Source organism: Anguilla anguilla, chromosome 14 (assembly GCF_013347855.1).
Source record: "Anguilla anguilla isolate fAngAng1 chromosome 14, fAngAng1.pri, whole genome shotgun sequence".
NCBI lineage: Eukaryota > Metazoa > Chordata > Actinopteri > Anguilliformes > Anguillidae > Anguilla > Anguilla anguilla.
The window spans coordinates 23,077,059-23,094,558 of record NC_049214.1 but is presented as its reverse complement, the minus strand read 5'-3'; the positions used below and the strand labels follow the sequence as shown (position 1 = coordinate 23,094,558).

At 48.1% G+C, this 17,500-nt stretch overlaps 1 protein-coding gene across 10 annotated transcripts in view; it reads right to left on the bottom strand.

Annotated features, from left to right (window-relative positions):
- Positions 1-17,500, bottom strand: part of dnm1a (dynamin 1a) — a 79,589-nt gene that overhangs the window by 28,460 nt on the left and 33,629 nt on the right. For 6 of the 10 annotated variants that reach the window (XM_035392256.1, XM_035392257.1, XM_035392249.1 and 3 more), the window contains exons 9-15: positions 16,087-16,154; positions 14,096-14,234; positions 7,685-7,771; positions 7,524-7,594; positions 6,855-6,906; positions 5,766-5,777; positions 2,816-2,929 (exon numbers count right to left, since the gene is read on the bottom strand). In XM_035392256.1, the coding sequence (XP_035248147.1) occupies positions 2,816-2,929; positions 5,766-5,777; positions 6,855-6,906; positions 7,524-7,594; positions 7,685-7,771; positions 14,096-14,234; positions 16,087-16,154 (543 nt within the window). Of the gene's footprint in view, positions 1-2,815; positions 2,930-5,765; positions 5,778-6,854; positions 6,907-7,523; positions 7,595-7,684; positions 7,772-12,347; positions 12,487-14,095; positions 14,235-16,086; positions 16,155-17,500 lie in introns of all 10 variants that reach the window. The other 4 variants (XM_035392250.1, XM_035392254.1, XM_035392258.1 and 1 more) reach the window with 1 other exon arrangement.

Genomic DNA, 17,500 nt, shown 5'->3' with positions numbered 1-17,500 from the left:
ACATGGAGCACGGGACACTGGGGGTGGGGCGGTGCGGTGCATGGGGGGGGTCTACAGGGTGGGGGGGCAGCCAAACACCCAACAGCTGGGCTGCATCAGGGCACACCAACTTCAGAGAGAGAGAGAGAGGGTGGAGAGAGGGGGGTGGAGAGGGAGAAACAGAAATGTCAGAGTAAAGAGAAACTATTGATGTGTGTGTGTGTCGGTGTGTGCGTGTGTGTGTGTGTGTGTGCGCGCGCGTATGTGTGTGTGTGTGTGTGTGCACGTATGTGTGTGTGTGTGAGAGAGAGTGTGAGTGTATGTGGAGTGTGTGTGTGTATCTGTGTGTATGTGTATGTGTGTGTGCATGTGTGTGTATGTGTGTGTGTATGTGTGTGTGTGTGTAATTGTAGGTGTGAGAAAGCAGCAGTGTTGGGTCTGCACTGGCTCACACACTCCTCCTTCATTCATTTTTTCTTGGCTTGTTATGTGAGGCTTTTGGGCAGTCTGCTGGAATCAAAGGTCCAGGACGCCTGTTAATAGAAACCAGACACCCCCAAACCCCCTAGAAATCCACCCCCCCTCCCCCCGAAAAACTGCCCTCCCACCCCGCGCTACTTCGCCAAACCCAGCCTGCTAAAGGTTATTATTAGTGTCTGCACCTAGGGGGTTTCGGGGGGGCGGGTGAGTGGTTTTGGCATCCTCCCCAGGGATCTCCACTGTGTGTTTTACCTCCAAGGCCTGCACCACCTCACACTACAGCCAACAGCCAGAGCACCACCTCCACACTACAGCCAACAGACAGAGCACCACCTCCACACTACAGCCAACAGACAGAGCACCACCTCCACCCTACAGCCAACAGGCAGAGCAGCACCACCTCCACACTACAGCCAACAGGCAGAGCAGCACCACCTCCACACTACAGCCAACAGGCAGAGCAGCACCACCTCCACCCTACAGCCAACAGGCAGAGCAGCACCACCTCCACACTACAGCCAACAGGCAGAGCACCACCTCACACTACAACCAACAGGCAGAGCAGCACCTCCACACTACAGCCAACAGGCAGAGCACCACCTCCACACTACAGCCAACAGGCAGAGCAGCACCACCTCCACACTACAGCCAACAGGCAGACAGAGAGAGAGAGAGAGATCTTAGGTGTTACTCCTTTAGTAGGAGATAGGCCATATGAGATTGGACGCAGAGTGGGGTGGGGGTGGGGTTAGGGGTTGGGGGGTGGCTTTTGCTCACAGCAGCCTCCTCCCACACATGGTCCTCATTAGAGTGCCCCCACCAGCTAACCAGAGCCACGTCTGCCCCAAGCCCACCCCCCCACCACAGAAACCCACTCTTTATGAGGAGCAGCCGGGCCATCATGTGCATGGTTCTGACAGGGTGCAGGGCCGGTATGCACACGTGTGTGCCAGCTTTTGCCCCCCTGCCGAGCATGAGGCCCCCTCAGTCTCCCTCCCACCCCCCCCCCCCCGCCCCCCCCCCCCCCACCACCACACCCTAACCCCAACAACAAATCCAACCCTGCTCATGACCTCTGCTACTCAAATGAAGGGTTCCCTTCTAATGCATGTCAGCGTCACCCCAAAAATGATGTTCCGTATGGACTCCCCCTTCCCTCACCACACACACGTGCACAGAGACACACACGCGTATGCACATACACACGCAAACACACAGACACGTTGCTGCACCCATGTTCGGATGTTCAGGACGCAACAGCTCGCCTTTTAAAAGAGTGGTGGAGCGTTCTGGAATTCTCCCTGCCAAAGTGGCGACAGTGAGAATGGTGGGAAATGCCTTGAGGAACAGCCACAAAAACCAAAGCTCCATTTCATTTTTTTTTTTTTGAGGGGGATGGGGGGTGGAGGGGTGTTCCGCAGCTGGGGAAAAAATCATATGATGACGGTTTTAAAAACAGGGTTTAAAAAAAAAAAAACGCGCACAAATCCCCCTCATTCCCCTGCCAAAATGCATGACCTAATTCTATTTCTGTTTGGGAAAAATAAAATCAACCCGAAGATGAAAGACTGTGTGGAAACAAAATGCATAACTGCTGCATGACTGGAGCAAACTCGAGGCGCAAACAACCCTCCAGTTCCAGTAAAGAGAGACGGGATTTTCCTTTTCTACTGCTGCTGTCAGGCAGACACACAGACAGACAGACAGACAGACAGACAGACAGACAGACATTAACATGGAGTTGATGACAAAGTGTTTCCACAAACCTAAGGCAATAAAAATGTATTTGTGATGTATGATCTTCAATTTATTTGTGACCACGGCACTGAATAATGTACATAACTTTTTAATTTTGACGTTCAGGAGTGTTTGTGTAAATTCCTCTCACCTCAGATTAGCATTACATTGACATTACATTACAAATGAGCCATTTAGCTGATGCTCTTAAGTCCACAGCGTCTTACACTGAGTGCAAACAAAGAAAAATCCAAAATTCGTAAGTCAACATCCCCAGTAGTGATAAATGAGAAGCGTAATGTTCGGACCATAACACCTTGGCGATATCTAATCCTCTGTCACTGGAATGAACACGTGGAAGGTTTAGAAATACATTTTTTGGGAGTGGGTAGATAGAGGGGGAAGGTGTCGGAGGGGAAGTGGAATCAGGGTGGAGAAGGGGGAGGAATCAGGGCGCGTTTTCGCACTATTAGCCCTTCGGGCTTTGACAGGCGTAGCCTTTAAAGTTGAGTTTGGCACGTAAGACACCAGGAAGCACAATGACTTGTGCAGGTCAGACTATGGTTAAGGAGGTTAGCTATAACCTTTGACCCCAGGTTGGTGTCCCCTACAGACTCACCTCGTCGTCCTTGTACCAGGACAGGGATTCAGCCGTCAGGACAAACCAGTACTCCTTGGCTCCACCCTTCATGATGCCGATGTTGTTGATGGTCAGCCAGCCCTTCCGGATGACCTGGGGTGGGGGCGCAGGGGTCATGGAGGGGGGTCAAGGACACCCACGTAGAACAGCCCCAGCTATCAGTCACGCCTCACAACTAGACTGGACCCATTGACCCTTTATAGCTGCCCTGTATGTGTGTGTGTGTGTGTGTGTGTGTGTTTTAACATTATGTATGTTAATACAGGAACTGTGACTCAATGCTGCCTCTGGTGGATTGGGGGGTTACTGAAACACAATACACGCAGGGGATAACCATGTAAATTATTATTTGAAACCACTGCCTTTAACAACTGCAGTGGATTTATATTTCTCATGTAGACTGTGAGGGAAGGGAGGAAAAAAACACAACCAATTGAACATTTTTGTGTTAATTACCTCTGCGAATCTCAAATTAACCGATCCTCGATCCTGCTGTAGGAGAAGGTGGAAGTAGAGTTACAGCCTCATCTACACAGCAAGAGTGGGGGGAAGGCAAAGGATTATGGGAAGGCAGGTGCACACCAGCTCTGAATGACACCAGTCAACACTGGGCACTGGACTGTACCATTTTCAGAGATTGTGGGAGAGTTTTTGAGGGGACTGGACTATACCATTTTGAAAAAAGATTGATGGAGAGTTTGTGAGGGGACTGGACTGTACCATTTTTAAATATTGTGGGAGAGTTTTTGAGGGGATTGGACTGTTTCATTTTGAAAGAATACTGGGGGAGGGGGCAACAGTCCATCAGGGAAAGAAGCTAGCAGTGGTAGCAAGCTAGCTCTAGAGGAAGCTGCCAGTCTGTGTGTACACCGCCAATTTAACCTATAACCCCTGACCCTTGCCCTACAGCCTCATTCTGGTGCAGGAGGATGGCCGTGCATTGGCGAGGAGGGTGTGGGGCCATTTCGCATGTCACCGTGGAAACAATAGCGCATGACTTATCATCGCAGTGCATTAAAACACCCCTACTGATGTCGGGTCTTTACCTCTGAAGTAACCATGGTAAAAGGGCGCAGCAGTAGAATTTACAGAGCCATACTTGCAGCCAGAGGGTTTTAGGTTCAAGACCCACAGGTAACCGCTTGTTAGCTGTGCAGGCACTTGAACTGGAAGGCATGCAGGAGAAAAGAGTAGGCGATCCACTGTAAGTCACTCCCAGATAACAGAGACGGAGTCCTGATCTTGTGGTCCTGGTCTGGGCGTGTGGTCTTGAGGAACGCCCGTGGTCTCAGACAAGACCAAGTTCTCCCTCGCCGGCATGCTCGAGATAATAACCACTCCGCTCCACCATAACGTTGCCGCTGATTCACTGATCGCCCGTTTCGTTTGTTGTATACATTGGAGCCGTTTACCTCATGGCTGCCTAGCAACGTGGCGATAAAAGATAACCTAATGGCTCCCCAAACTGAAAGTAATTTGATTAATATCTGTCTACTAACTCGAAATTTAGCTGAACACAATCATGAATCACCAAAGTATGTATGCGTGATAGCTAGATTATCGTAGCCAGCCAGCTAGCTAGACAGCGGTTAATTTTACCAAAGCTAATGTTGCAGCAATCTAAGGAGGCAAGCAATAATATTGTCTTTATTACATAAATAAATAGTAGCTCTTTCTGTTCATAGCATTTTTACTGATGGTCTATGTTAGCTGTCTACTATAAATATTACAAGTCCTTTGCAAAGTTTTAAACCTGGCTTGTTAGGTACTTCTTTGATGCAAGCTCAGTGAAAAATTGGCTGCTATAAACATTGTGTTTTTTACGTTAGATCCAATTTATTTTCAGTTTTCTCTTGAATTTTCTGAGCCAGTCATAGTGAAATTCACATACAAAAACTTTAAAGAGGACTGTGCAAACAACAAATGGAGGGCAAAATTCGTTCAGCGAATTTTGAAGTACAACGGTCACTTTCACAACTAAAACTGACGAATAGGTGTTGGGGGTCTGGTCTGGTTTTGGTCTGGTCTCGGTCTTGACTCCAACTCTGCCAGATAAGGGCATCCCCTATGCAACTATGCAAAAATGATCTAACCTACAAAATACCAAGGGTCAATGGGCCTCTGTCTCAGTATCTTTAAAAAGGCAAACATTAGAAAAACACACACAGATACACACAGTCACACAAACACACACACACACACACACACACACACACACACAAACACACACAGAGACAGACAGATATACAAAAACACACACAGATACACACAGTCACACACACACACACACACACACACACAGGCTAAAGAGTTCTTCATCTCTCTCAAAGCTGTCCTTACTCCATAACACATGGCCGGTTTCCCCTTCTTTTTATCTCGCTCCGCCTAGCGCCCGGGGTCAGGGAATCGCTCGGCCTAAGATGATGGAGGCCAGGCTATTAAACGTCCAATAGCACACTGCGACCTCTCACAATAAAGCCCCCCTAACTCGAATGCCTATAAATAAAACAGGGAAATGTTTTTTGGTTTGCGTAACCTAGAAGCTATCTTGTGCTGACTCCAGACGTTTTTGTGGGCGTTCGTAAGATTTCAGTGGGGGGAAAACGAAGAGTCTCTCTCTCAATTCGAAAGCTCACAAGTACTCTTTAGCCACCTGCCCACTACACACACGCACACACACACATGCATGCATGCATGCACGTGCACACACGCACACGCGCACACACACGCATGCATGCATGCAATCACACACACACACACGCACACACACACGCACAAACACACACGTGTATACACACACACACACGCATGCATGCATGCACGCACACACACACACGCGCACACACACACATGAACACACACATGCACAAACACACACACACGCGCGCGCGCATGCATGCATGCACGCACACACACACACGCTACTCACCATTATCTCATCCTGAAGCGGGAATTTAGGTAACAACAGTTGCCAAGCGAGAGAAAGAGAGAGAAAGACACAGTGAGTGTGGAAAGTGCATGAAAAAATACACCTGAATATTCCTGATATTCCTTGGAATGTTCTGGGACCTGTTTGATGTAATCCCAGATCAGGGCGAATGGGAACAAGGGGAAGCCCGGTAGAACCCCATGGAAGATGCCAAGCCCCCAGGGAAACAGTAGTCATGGCAACACAGGGACCCTGAATCATTCCATAGTGCTCTCTATGCTATGATCACCATAATTAGCGCTTCATACATCTTCATAACAATGTTACTGATACCACTGCACTCAGTCATCCAGGGTCAGAGGTCATCTGGGAAGTGATACAGACACCTGCAGTGACCAGGGGTCAAACCATTACAATAATAATAATGTTTGCACACTTACTGTTTGCTCCAGCTCAGTTGTGTTTTACTACACCACAGGGCTGGTTAACACACTGATTTCACAGCCTTAGGAGCAAAAATGGAGGCACATTTTTTACTCCGCAACATCAACCGAAATATCCTGGAGCGTGCACACTTCCTGGTTACCGTTACCAGCTGAAGCGGTGACACAGCAACAGCGCCTACTGAAGTGCAAGGACCCTAGCATGAACCCCATTGGCTCCAGCGTTTCCCTCGGTCACGCCTCTTCATGAATATTTACAAAGCGTCACGCCGGAACTTATCACCATCCGTCATCAGCGGAGCGACAGAGCGTCCACTGTTTAGAACGCGGCGCCGGCCGTGTGATTGGCTAACAGACTCCGAGCTTCAGCAGCATTCTGAAACCCTGAATGTGAAGCGGCTGTTGGCGATCTGGTCAGCGGACGGAGTTCGCGGGGTGAGGAAGAGGAAGAGGAAGAGCCCGCGCACGGGGCAGGTATGGAAGACTCCACTGAGGCTTCTGCGTTTGACCCCGTCCCCTGTCTCCAACAAGACATTCGGTGGGACCAGCATGGCTGCCATGGGGTGGGGGTTGGGGGGGGGGGGTGATAGTCTGGGCACGGATACACTCCAGTGCACTAGGGGGCGCTCTGACAAGGTTTGCATACCTGATTCCCGGCGGCCTTCTTCTTACTCATCTGGCTGCTCCTCTGCTGAGCACTGCGGGCAGAAGACACGTCATTGGTCAGCTGCCCTGTTTCACAGGTCAGTGGCTTCAGTGCTGAGTTTACACACAGTAGCTACATCCAGGATATCTTGTGTATACTCATTTCTTTGCTTGGACTTCTGATTTTACCAGCTAGTCTATTACCTCTGCCCAACCATTTTGTCTGTTGGCTGAAAAAAACATTTCTTGTCTTACTGTAAAGCATCTTTGTGAGTGTCTCTTTAAAAAAAAAAAAAAAAAGCGCTATGAAAATAAAATTGATATTACTTTAGGGCAAGATCTCACTGCATCTCCCCAAGTCTCACGTGGACAGAGCATAATTTTGGTACGCAGCGGCAAGTTTCAAGGACACCCTCCCTGGAAACAGCATACAAATACTGCAAAGGACTTTGTGCTGTTAAAGACATTAGCAACAGCTTCAGAGGCAGTAACGTTTGTTCCATATGGGAACAGTAGACGTTTGGATTCGTGACACGGCAACATTTCCGAAAGCCAAGAGCTCCCCGTTGAAAGTGAGAGGGGCGTCTTTTTCCTCTAGGAAATCTTCGCACGAGGCGGCGAAGGCTTTTGTGGTGTCGTATGAGTGAAAGCGGGGGAGGCGGACACTTGCTTGGCAAACCCGATGAAATCCTCATGATTGGTGTTCATGTAGGCCAGCTCAATGTCAATCAGCAGCATCACCTAGCAACGAGAAGAGAAGTGTCTGAGTGTTGAAGGCCTCCCCCCTTGTCTTTAATGGCGGGTGAGAGGCCGGGGGTGTTGTGGGGGTACCTGGTCCTTGGTGCGACTCTCGCGGTCTCTGATGTGTTGCGTCACAATCCTCTCCATCTCCTCTCTCAGCATGGGGTACTGGGCCAGCTGGGGGGAGGGGGGGACAGAACAGACTGGTGGGTGTGGGAGGGGCTGAATGTACTGACCAATCAGAGGTGCCACAGTGTGAACACCACTGTCACAGGCACCTTACGCACACTTGCGCACCCACACATTCACATATGCACCCACACATTCGTGTACACACGTACACACACACACATGCACTCACACATTCGTGTACACACGTACACATACACGCACCCACACATTCGTGTACACACATACACATACACACGCACTCACACATTCGTGTACACACACACACACACCAACACATTCGTGTACACACGTACACACACGCACTCACATTCGTGTACACACGTACGCACACACACGCACTCACACATACGTGTACACACGTACACACGCACAAGTGTGCTCACACATTCCTGTATACACATACACACACTTGCACATTATCACACACATGCACAGACTCGTACACCACAACACCCACATACCAAAACACGCAACGTACAAATACTCAGTAAACCACAACAAACACCCACTCACATAATGTAGCACAACACACACACACAGACACACACACAAACGCAGCGCATCGCAGACACTGTACCAACAAGCCAACAGACCCAGGTAAAGATTTTCTCTGCGAAAAAGGGGACAGGGAGGATGGCGAACAGCGAGGTCACAGTGCATCGTCCCCGTCCCGCTGCAGAAGAGACCGCCCCACCACCAGCCCCAACCCGACAGCACGGGGCACAGGGTCTGCGATGCAGCTGCGCTAATCGCGACGGCCTTTACAAACGTACTCGGTGCTCAGCACAGCTGTGTTAATCACGACAGCGTCACGTTACTGTGCAGACTCAGGGGGGCAGGTGGGTAAAGCAAAGTGACTGGAAAGCATGCACACGTCCAGATAAACAGCGCCAGTTACAATGCATCTGCAGCTTTACTGCGGGCACCAGAAACACATGCAGCTCCGAAGACCTGAGACTCTGAAGGTGAGATGGGTATTCTCAGAACTTTGTGGTTTTATAAAAGATAACACCCAAAATCTACTCTCGAGAATGTAAGAAAAAAAGTGTAGTTTGGCTAAGCCTTTAGACCAGTTTGCTTTTCTATAACATAATAGCAAAACTCAGGTCATTAGTCATCTGCAAAACATGTCTACAAAGCAGCAGTCAATCGCATTTGACTGCAGCAACGGTAAGCAGTGAATAGTTGAAGCAGGTACAAAAATCACACTGCTGAATAAACTGCTTTTAATCTTCAATCAATTTTTAAAAATGCACCGTCGGTCAAAAACAAAATATTCGCAACACAAAACAGTACATAAATAGATAATCGAGTCGTCAAGATGCATTGGAACTTTAGGCCTGTATGACATCACACGCTTGGGCTGCACTCAGCCAATCGAATTTCTCGGCCTTGTTCATCTGCAGATTTAAAAAAACTTTTTTTTTTTTTAAAACCTGACAGTGCTGGGATGCCATGGCGACACGCATGCAGAGGCGGAGTCATGGGCAGGGTGAAGGTATAAGAGAAGCGCTGTCGGTTAAACTGGCAGCGTCAGCGTGGAAGGTGGGCAGGCGTGCATGCGGGTGAACAGACAGACGGGCGGAAAGAATGTTGCATGCAGCGAGCAGTAAGGAACGGAGAGAGGGAGAGAGAGAGAGACGGTGCAGAGAGAAGAGGGGAGGGTTAGGGTTAGGGTTAGGGTTAGGCAGGGGAGGAATCCGGAATTCTTCGACACACAGAATGACCTCCTGTGGATTTTTTTTAACCGTTCAGAAAGAAATAATAGAAGAGGCTGCTGCTTCATTTAGCCACCACACCCTCCACCCCCACCCCCACCCCCTCCTCCTTCCTTAGACCTGGAGCTCAAAGCGTTTGCGCCATTCTACAGAGGCGTCGGATTGATTCATTAAGAGAAAAAACAACGTCATAGTTTCTCATTTTTTTATCAGCTGGATTTAAACTAATAAAGCGGTCGGGAGTTGAGGATTAGTGAGATTACGGTACAGAAGAACTTTGTCGTTGCAGTATTCCGTGGTTACCTAGCCCCTGTGTACAGTGGCCTGCAGTGGACAAAAAGGCCCAAGAGGATGTTATTTTGACCTGTGTCCTGACAGCTTCCGGTCTGGCCAAGCGTTACAACCGGGGAAGGAGATTTTAGCCTTGTAACCATGCTTAAACCCAGTGGCGTAGCTAGGAATTCGGGGCCCCCTGAATGAGTATTGCCAAGCTGTGGGCCCATAGAATCGTCACCACCGTTCAGCCCACTAGCGAAAGCCCTGTTTACACCCAGGGCAACAATCGACCATCAGAAAGGTCTTGCTCAACCCATGAAGAAGAGCACAGAAAACTCATTAGCTTTCAAATATCTGTCTTTACCAGAAAACACAGCATCTCACATCTGATCCCAAAGACACACCACGTCCACAAAGATTTGGAAAAAGGGTCAAAATCCAAAGGAGGGCAGTTTGCTACTTCACACCCTTGCTTGGTACAGAAGCAAGGCTCCTCGGGACAGAGTCACAAAGTAAATGAAGGGATGAAAATGAAACGCAGAGAGAAAGAAAGAGAGAAAAATAACTGGGGGGGGGGGTGCGTATGTTAGTCAGTGTGTGGGACATGACCCCCCACCCCCCATATGATCAAATCAGTTTGAATGGAAAGAAGTAGGTTGAACCAATGAGGAAAACGAAGAGTTAGACAACCATGTGACTGAACTGGCAAAAAGTACACAGACATAAGGGGAAAAACTGACTGAACTAAAATGGCTGACGAGAATAAGAGGTCAATGAGAATAATTTAGCATGCCTGTTAAAATGTTAACATATAAAATAGGACTATTGGACTATTTTGGCCAACGACTTTTGAACGAAAAAACACAAATATCCGAACCGAAACAGGATGACAGAAATCAAAACTAATGATCATGTCAATAAATATAATGGTAAGGATAGACCGATTTTGGGCTGGACCAAAAACTCTTGAACTGTACGTAAGAGAGAGCAAAGAGAAGAAAAATCCACTCCCTACACACTTTGGTGCGACGTACATTTTTATAACCCACATCTGTGTCAACATTAAAAACGTTACCTCCATAATCAAACAGCTGACGATGTATTTTAGTGTTCAGGTCTGTGAGCACGTGAGCTGAAAGCTCCAAAACTAACAGCCCTGCTGTATGCATACACTGCAAGTTAAAATACCCTATACTGAGTGTTTATTTGTTCTGGTCTGGAATAACTCCTCCCTTAGCCGCATAAGCCAAAATCCTTTTGCAAAAATGTTTGTTTGGACAGGAACAATGTGCCTAAGAAGCAAAGCACCTATTCAGTGGAATGCACGTTTTTGTCACCCCTGGTCAAATTCCATGTTTTTTTGATTTTCCATGTGAACAGACGTTGACGCGACCTCTGCAGGAAACACGGTTAATGCACCTTCCAGTTCATTTGATAATACCTTTTTTTTAGAAGAAGGTCTCATATTTAAGTTTGTACCCTGCAGAGGTTCCTTCACTTTGAGATTCAACAAAACCAGAAACTTGACAAGGGGTGCCCAAACCTCCACATACCACTGTGCATAGGTACCTTACTGGAACGAGCATTTTTTCCAAAATGCCGTGTGACACACACAAAATGTCCATCTAGTAATCAGAAGGCACGCACAAGAAAAACCCCACAAAGTCCCACAATGCACTGCATGGAAGAAACCAAAGAACAAAAAACTCTTCAACGGAATGTCTGATCAGAGAGTAACGGGTGAGAAGCCTGGTTTTAAAAACGGTGAAAAAACGAATGAAGAGACAGATAAAACATTTTAAAAACCGTGGAATGGGCAATGAGATGGCAACACAAATGAACACAGTGAAAATTAGGTATTGACTAGCTCATAATTATTTTCTTCTTTTACTCATTTAAAAAAGTCTGAGACCTGGATTATGCCAACATTTGTTCTTAACTTTGAAATAAATGAAATTGTTATTTTTAGTGATAACTAATATAAATATGTCTAACTTCATTGATGATTTGGGAGGGCCTGCCACACTAGATAAAACTTTGCTGTTATAAAATACAAAACTGTAATTGTTATGTATGAATGTATTACAACCATCGCAGCTGAGAGATATAAATTTACAAGTGTGAAAATGTGGAACATATATTGTAATTTTTAAAACATGCAAAATATTGAAATTATGGCCACATAGTACATACAGTATATGCATATATAGTAGAATACATGATACTTCAGATAATAATATATTCTAAAATAGATGCATCATGTGTTAGACAATTATTTATTTTTGATCAAATGTGTGTCCTACTATCTTCTGACATCTATTAAAAAATACATTCCTCACATTTTGAATTTTAGATTTTATTGTCTCTCGAATTCATTTCATGCTCTCTACAAGAACAAAGAGGGAGATTCCCCTTCTTACTTAGCAGGGAACCGTCTTCATTTATTTTGTTTTATCTTTGTCTTTTGGTTTTGATTTTCTAGGAGTCCAGCCATCGGTCTACCCCCACCCCGGTGACGGTCTGAGACGGGACGGCGAGAGGAGGGCGGGGCTTCGGTTCCCAGTTACCTTCTCGCTACACTTTCGGATGGTGGAGGTGAGCTCGCTCACGACCATATCTATACACTTCAAGCACGGCTCCTTCACTTTTTGGATCTGTTTTTTCACTATGGCTTCAAAGGCCAAGTCTGGGGTAAACAAGCCTGTCCTGCAGGGGGCGCCAAGCGGCAGGGGGCGAGAGAGAGATGGGGGAGAGAGAGGGAGAAAGAGGGGGAGCAAAAAACAGGAGAGGAAGAGAAGGAGAGGGAGAACGATAGCGAGAGAGACACGAGAGGGCCAGACAGAAGGATGGAGCAGGAATATAAAACAGAGCAAAAGGAGACGTCAAGGTGAAAGAACAAGAGAGAGGGAAAGAGAGAGGGAGAGGAGGAGAGAGAAGGGGAGAGAGGGAGAGGGAGAGAGAGGGAGAGGGAAATGGAGAGAGAGAGGGAGAGAGAAGGGGAGGGAGGGAGAGGAAAAAGGGAGAGACAGATGGGGTAAGAGGGAGAGGGAAAAGGAGAGATAGAGGGAGAGGGAATGGGAGAGAGCGAGAGACACAGAGGGAACAGAGTGGAAGGGGGAGAGGAGAGGAAGAAGGGAAATAAACAGCACACAGGGGAAAGAAAGGCAGGTGAGACATTTGGTATCTCCATTCTACAAACAGGGCCAGCCCGCGCTCCGCTCTCTCCCCCCAACTGAGCAGGACCCCCCCCCCCCCCCACATGGGAGAGAGAGAGAGACCTGGGCCTGCCGCTCTGATGGCCAACAGCTGGCAGCTGTGCTTCCTGTGACTCCGGCCGTACACCCGCGAGGCTGACACCCCCCACACACCCCCAACACCCCCTCCCCCTCCGCCCGCCCTCTGTCTGTCCCACAGCACCAGCACCTCCCCCCCCATCCCACAGCTCATTACAGACTGCAGTGCTGATCTCTCACAACATTCCAGTCTCCATTACTCTGTTCCCACAAAGCTCTAAATCTGCTCCAGACCCGGCTGCTCAGCCCCCTCCCCCCCCCAACCCCACCGCGGGGTGTACAGCGCCCAGTCACGGCCAGGCGTCTGGATGCCGGGAGCTCTAACATGGCTGCAGGGCCCAGCGGCAAGGATGCAAACACCTAATGCTGGAGTTCATTAATAACAAACTACAAAAACACTGCAAAGGACTACAATTCCCAACAGCCACTACTTGCTCTTGAATTCACACCTCCCACACTGGACTGGAACAAGCAGTCGCATGCCACGTATACTGCCACACAATTGGCCGAACCTTTCAATGTTTAGTGATGACCACAAATGGCTTAATCTCCCGGAACAGAAAGCCAGGTTGTTCAAAACTTGATTAAGACCGATCATAAATGGAGAAAGAATATTTAAGTGAGGGTAATGCAATTACAAGTAGTCTGACAGGTTCCATACAATCCTGTGATCTGCCATTCAACTTTTTTTTTTAAATTCCAATCGGCATCTGGGACCAAAAGCCATTCTTTTTCTAAACGCAGCCAGTGTGGGCCCCAGCATCCAGACACCCCCAATTCCACACAGCAAGCTAAGGTGGGCATGCCTGGCCAGCAGTACATCAAAACCCCCCGTTCGAAGCAGCTAATACACTCCCCCAGGCTCTCATGCATCCCCCCCCACCCCACCCCGACCACACCCCCGCTGCCCAGCGAGGGCAGGGGTGGAAGGTGGGTAAGGTAGAGGCTCGAGGGTTACAGAAGGCGGGAGCTGGGGGGGGTTCGAGGGGGCTAGCTGGAGACCCCCCCTCCATTGCTTTTACCTTCTTGGTACACTGCCTAACGGTATTGACTAGCTCAGAAATGACCATGTCCACACATTTCTGGCACGGCTCTTTGATCTTCTCGATCTGCCTTTTCACAATGGTCTCAAAAGCCATGTCCGGGGTGAAGAGGCCAGTTCTGTCCGGCACAGAGGAGAGCCACGCCCAAACGAGGGGAGGGGGGGGAGGCATAGGGGAACAAGGAAGGAGGGTCGAGCGAGAAAGAAAAATGTTAATCGAACAGAAGCCCCCCCCCCCTCCCCGACAGAAAAAAGCATTATACGAAAACACATAACGACAATGACAGTAACGACAAACAAAGCCTCCAGAAGAGGAGCGTTCATACTCATCTTCCATTCTGCACTGACTGCATGTGGTGCAGCTCAGAGAACCAAGTCTCACCTCGCAAATCCTGGCCATAAAATGAACCAAGTGATGGTGCTGCGGCACTGCACAGCCCTCCACCATAGAATACAGGATCTAGAATTGGCGTTCTGTTAACGTTATGTCTATGGTGTTCACATAACAGACGCTGTTCTCATTCATCGGAACATACGTGTGCCGTGAGGTCATGTGACTGCGGTACTGACTCAAACCTGCGCAGGTAAAGAACACCTGTTGGCATGACATGCGTGACACGGGATGTAATATTCTGACCATGTTGAAAATAAACAAGTAGGCCCAGGTTTTTTCAGGTCTCCACTCAATAGACTTCTGACTCATTCTGCCTTCACCGTGGACTTGAACAAAGTGAAAGGTCAGGAAATGGCAGCTTATGAAAGGACTGGCAACATCTCTGAATGGAAACCCGGAGAATTTCCATAATGGCGTGAGTAACTCCCGCCGTGTGACCACACCGCTTCGGGGGCCTTTGAGACAGGCCCCCGAGCAGCTTCAGCACCTCTACCACCGTTCGCGTGAAAGCTCTGGGTCATTTCAGCTGACCCCACATTCTTTCAAGAAACAAAAAAATTTAAACGAAAGAGGGTGAAACAAACGCAGAGGCAGCTTCAGGTGCACCTGCTCTCAGACCACGGCTCTCCTGAGAGGTAGCCAAGCGACCTGCGGCAGCAACTCAAAAAATCTGCTTCCCCACTTTGAGTTATGGGGCTCCAGTCACCGCCCAGAACAGGAAAATCTCCCCAGCTCTCACAGGACCAGACAGACAGGCAGACGCGGACGGACAGACGGGGCGAGTTTTGATCAGAATCATCGGCCACACATTCTGCAGCTAACCGAACATTCTGCAGATAACCGAACATTTGGCAGCTAACCAAACATTCGGCAGCTAACCAAACATTCGGCAGCTAACCGAACATTCAGCAGCTAACCAAACTTTCAGCAGCTAACCGAACATTCTGCAGCTAACCGAACATTCTGCAGCTAACTGAACATTCTGCAGCTAACCAAACATTCAGCAGCTAACCGAACTTTCAGCAGCTAACCGAACATTCTGCAGCTAACCGAACATTCTGCAGCTAACTGAACATTCTGCAGCTAACCAAACATTCAGCAGCTAACCAAACTTTCAGCAGCTAACCGAACATTCTGCAGCTAACCAAACATTTAGCAGCTAACCAAACATTCGGCAGCTAACCGAACATTCGGCAGCTAACCAAACATTCAGCAGCTAACTGAACATTCGGCAGCTAACCAAACTTTCAGCAGCTAACCGAACATTCTGCAGCTAACCAAACATTCAGCAGCTAACCAAACATTCGGCAGCTAACCAAACTTTCAGCAGCTAACCGAACATTCTGCAGCTAACCAAACTTTCAGCAGCTAACCAAACATTCAGCAGCAGCAGAATAAAGCTGTCAGTTTAGGGCCGGGGGTTCTGACTCTGAGGTTAATATTGGGGGAGTAAGTCAGACAGCAGGACAGACAGCCAGACACACAGACACACAGACACACAGACAGAGTGGGACAGCAGGGGGGGTTGGGGGGGCCCCAGTGTGGGGTGGGACTCAGAGACAGCGGGACAGACATGCCTGATTCCATGAATGTTCTTGATGGCGTAGCTGATCTCCTTGCGAAGCTCCTTCTCATTAAACTCCATCTGGAAACAAGAATAAAAACCACTGAGAATAAGTACACACACACACACACACACACACACACACACACACACGCACGCACGCACGCACACACACACACACACACACACACACACATACGCACACACACACGCACTACACTTACATACACATAAACACACACAGTACTTACACACATGCACTACACTTACATACACATAAACACACACATACACAGAGTACTTAAAAACACACATGCACTACACTTCCACACATATACAAAATATACACAAACACACAGACACTCACATTCGACATACACATATGCACACACATAGTACAATTACACATGCATTACACTTGAACACATACACACACACTCACACACACAAACACACACATACAAACACACAGACACACTCACGTCCATAGACATCAGTGCACACACACACACACACACACACACACTGACACTGACACTCACACACACACAGACAATAGCTAAAGCTGGCCATTCAAAATGATTTATCAAAGTGCACCAGTGACAGGCTTTAGGGACCGCGATCATCTGTTTGCAATGACTGGCCGATCTAAGCCAATCAGAGCGCTCCTGGCCTGGAGGGCAGAGTGACTCATTGGCCCAGATGAGTTAATTAGTGTCAGCATGCGGCAGTCAGAGTGAAGAGGTTTCTGAGACACACTTGTCCCATTAGCATCACTGAACCATAAGATTGTGTAATGGCGTACCATATAAATCACCATAACAACGATGATTACTGCTGTTACAGCTGTAGATAAGTGCTTTGACTGGTTACCGTGTAAAAAGATTTCTTAAGGAAATATGAGCTACTTATTGCTAAGTCAGCCATCACAAAGCATGGTCTGTGCTAATGAATGATTCAGTTATTAGAGTCAGACTTAATTCTGGTACTATATATAGCGGTTATTTAAATTTTAGAAAGCAAATTTATGGAGTAAATTGATAGATTTGCTACATAATCCTCCTCCAGCAGCCATAAAGCAGCGTAAGCATTTATGATGGGATAACTCGGTATAAAGTCAGAGCAGTGCATCTTGGGAAGGCGCAGGGCTTCCTCAGTCTAGGCGACGCAAACCCGACCCAACCGCAGAACATCCTGCACCCCTCCAGACAGAGAATTTCATTGTAGACGTGGGGAGTCTTCCTTTTCTCTTTTTTTCAGAGACGGAGGGAACAGAATGTTTTAGTCATGAAGCCGCCGCTAATGGTCCTGCAGGAGCCTCAGTCTGGACCTATGACTCACACTCCCTCTCCCTCTCCCTCTCTCTCTCTCTTTCTCTCTCTTTCTCTCTATTTCTCTTTCTCTCACCCTCCCTCCCTCTCTCTCTC